The 3903-nt window shown below is 31.1% G+C and overlaps 1 protein-coding gene across 1 annotated transcript; it reads right to left on the reverse strand.

Annotated features, from left to right (window-relative positions):
- Positions 1–1564: 1564 nt before the first annotated feature.
- On the reverse strand, positions 1565–3590 carry LOC114744846 (vestitone reductase-like). The gene is made up of 3 exons (XM_028932988.1): positions 3335–3590; positions 2204–2399; positions 1565–1723 (listed from the first exon to the last, which is right to left on the reverse strand). The coding sequence occupies exons 1-3, from the start codon at positions 3588–3590 to the stop codon at positions 1573–1575; spliced, it is 603 nt and encodes a 200-aa protein (XP_028788821.1). The 3' UTR covers positions 1565–1572.
- Between the last annotated feature and the right edge of the window lie 313 nt (positions 3591–3903).

The following is a 3903-nucleotide window of genomic DNA, read 5'->3' on the forward strand; positions in this document are numbered from 1 at the left end:
TTTCAATATATTTTATATATGATAAAATTATTTCTTTCTTATATCACTTTGTATAAAAAAGTTATTAATATTCTTATTGTATTTTTTAATTATTATTAACAATCAAGAGGAATTTATTTTAACAAAATATAAATAAGTTTTCTAAGAAATTATCTTTCTATTTTCAGTATATACATAATGATAACATGAATGATGACGATATCTTTATTAACACTAACTCCATAAGTATATCAATTTATTTTATAATTAAGAATGTTTTTAAATCATTATATTCTTAATTGTTATAATATAATTTTTGTAAGATTATAATTTAAAATAACGAAATTTAAAATTAGTGACGGATTAGCGACGGAATAGAATTACTGACGGAATTAGTGTGACAAACAATTTAGCGACGGAACTTTCTGACGGAAAAAATTCCATCGCTAATTCCGTTGCTAAATATTTACTGACGGATTTTTTGACGGATTAGCGACGGAATTTAGCGACGGACAAACGGAAAAATTCCATCGCTAATCCGTCGAAAAAATTAGCGACGGAATTTCCGTCGTAAGTTCGTCAGAAATTAGCGACGGAATTTGTTTCCGTCGATAATTAGCGATGGAATTTGTTTCCGTTACAAATTCCATCACTAATCAGCTGTTTTTTTGTAGTGAAATGAAAGCCTACTGTAATAACTTTAATAATCTTGAGCGTGCATAAATCATTTCTATTTAATTCTATTATTTTGGATCATTGAGTTAAATAATAGTATATAAGTTTATCTCCTCATAGAAAGCTTACAGGATTTGTTTTTGTATATATCGTTCATGTCTCATTAGGTCTTTGACATGGTATTCACGTTAATTTATAGGACATGTTATATATTCTCTCCGATATGACCGTAAGAGTTAGTTAAAAGTTTCTTTTTTCTTAAATATAAGACTCTAATCCATGTATTTGTCATTCAAAATTTATATTTTTTTTTCCAAACTATCTATATTAAGTGTATGAATTTCCATCAAAGAGGTAATTTAAATATCAGTAATTAAATAGGGTATTTTGGAAAAATATTATTTATTTTCTTACAAATAACTAATTGGTCTTCTTAATTTTTTAAATTAGTTATATTATCTAGCTCCTACACTTAGAACCACATGGGGTATGACAAGATAAATAAAAAAAAGGAACTGGACAGAGTACTAAGTGTTGGCGGCAGCATGGTACCGACCATGCATTGCAAGGTTTTAACTAATAGTTAAGTAACAATACCAAAAAATACTAATTATTAAACGAATGCTTTTGTTTTTCGTTATATTATATCTTCTTTCAATGCATAAATTGTATTTTATTTAGAGAGCATCCATAATACATTAATGTTTGTTTTATCGATTATTTACCCGAGGAAGTAAAAACTGGCCGAGTCGTTTGTTCAAATTCAAATCAACATTCTTCGATTACCTGCCATATATTATATTACACATTTTATTCCCAGGCAATGCTACACACCAGTAATTTCTGCATATTACCGTGGTAAGTAACGGTAATTTATTTTCCATGCTTGGTGATCATATATTACTGTCCTTAGATTGACTAAAGAAAACCCTTTTCTTTGCAGGACTTGATAGCATCATCATACATATCATCGACCCCATGCTTTAACTCGAATCCTGTGTCCTGGAGCTTTTTGTATGACAGGCAAGGATACTTCTTATCATTGTCGACCTTTGCCGCTGTAAAATTACTGCAAAATAAAATAGGAAAATTACTACATGGGAGAATCGCACCCCTCCGGTTGTTAATATATGAACTAATTATTAAGTTGATCTTAGTCCTAAATATAAGATATATTTGTCATATTTATCAATTTTTTTAAATTACCCCTACTAATACTCCATCAACTATAATCAAGTGGGAGAGGGAAGGAAGGATATTAAGGAAAATGATTACGGTGTTTTAGAAAAAAATATGACATATTTTTTTTTATAATTAACTAACTTACCTAACCTCCTTAATCTAATCAAATTAGTCAAATAGGTCTTATATTAAGAACTGGGGAGTATATTAGTTTAGAAACACACAAATATTTATACAATTTCAGCAAAACTCAAGAAAAGTTAATGAAATTTATTCTTATGGTCTTTTTCTCAAACGAAGGAAAAAGAGATTGGTTTCATAAGAAATGAGAAAAATGAAGAAAAGACAGAGAAATAACTAAACATACTGTGGTATTGTTATGCGATGCTGAGGACATTTCCGGGAAATCAGCTCATGTAACTGATGAAACGTAACTTGATGAAAACCACAAATAAAGCGTCCTTCAGCATTGCTATTTTCGAATAGGAATATAAGAGCCCTTGTGACATCATCTACGTGTACCATGTATGTGTTTCCAAGAGTTTTGCATTGGCTCTCGTCTCCTGAATAAATAAATTAAACAAAATGTAGCTTTAATTAGCAATACATTGCAAAACATAACATTCGTTGTGGCTTTCTAGATAGTTAGGGTTTTCGGTTCACATGGCACAAATATGACATGCAATAGGTTTTCTCATAATGTCATTTCTCCCTTTTCTATCCATCTGAAATATTTAAAGTAATTTTCTTTCAAAGTTTAAATCTATTTATCAATAAGAATATTAATCTGACAGAAAAAAAGGCACGGATTCTAAACTGTGGGGTAATCTTAATTTCATAATACTGATCATGCGGAGATATTAAAAGTAAAAAAAAAAAAAACCGGATAGAGAATAGAAAATTGGTATCTTTCATATTTGTTAACGTACCTTTTGTATTATTTTCAAAAATAAAAATCTTTTTTGCATAATTTTATTGTTTTAATTGTCGCTTGATTGCAATATAGTATGCTCATTAATCCTCAAGTAATATCCTTGGGAATCATACTACGGTTCTGATTACTGGTAAGTAAAATTCAAATTAAAGAAGATATATGTAAGCCTAGTCAATATGGATAATAGAATGTTAATGCTAAGGGGGAAAAAGATCAAAGCGCATCATATTATTTACAAGCCACAAATTAGTGTGATTCATTTCCCGAATTACATCAAAAAAGGTTCTTAGTCTTTTGATAAATTTTTAAAGGAGTTTATAGGATCTATTTTGCACATCTATCAACACTACAATGAAATTTTCAAAAAATAAAACTTATTTTTCAAATAAAAATTTATACATACATACATACATACATACATACATGTGTATATACATAGAGAGAGAGTCAAAATATTCATACCTTATCTAATAATAAATATATAAAAAATAAAGCTTATTTTTTACAAACACCTTATTTATACATGCATGTGTGTGTAGAGAGAGAGAGTCAAAATATTCATACCTAAGATCATGGAAAGTGCCAAACTAATTGCCGTTGGCATGTTGGGGGCAAGAAAAGGTCCAACAACCAAAGGAAGAACAAAGCTTACAACCTTCATTTTCATCTCATTTTCCTTTCCAAATTCCAACACAGCCTTCTCAGTCAATGTCTTGGAAACGAAATATGAGGACCTCAAAGCAGCGCTTGAACGCCCAATTTCGAGTTCACTCCATGTCGTTTCATCAACCATCTCAATACCTTCAAAGTTCTTAAACATCACTGCGGCTAAACTTGAAGTGAAAATCACTTTCTTTACTGTGTTTGAAATCAGACATGTCCTAAGAATCCCTAGGGCTCCTTCCATGGCCCACTTGGTCACGACTTCCTCCGGCTGCTCGCCTCGCCTGTCCATCGGGTGGGCAACATGGAAGACTCCCACACTCCCTTCAATGGCTGCCTTGAAGCTGTCTGGTTCTTCGAGGTCTGCTTTGAAGATTTGGAGCCTCTCTAGTGCTCCTTGGAGGTTTGTGAGAAAGCTGAGGTCTTTGTTGCTTTCTGATATTATATTATACAAGGTTTTGGTGAGTTAT

Source organism: Neltuma alba, unplaced genomic scaffold, assembly GCF_004799145.2.
Source record: "Neltuma alba isolate B1F8T4 unplaced genomic scaffold, ASM479914v2 tig00000761_pilon, whole genome shotgun sequence".
NCBI lineage: Eukaryota > Viridiplantae > Streptophyta > Magnoliopsida > Fabales > Fabaceae > Neltuma > Neltuma alba.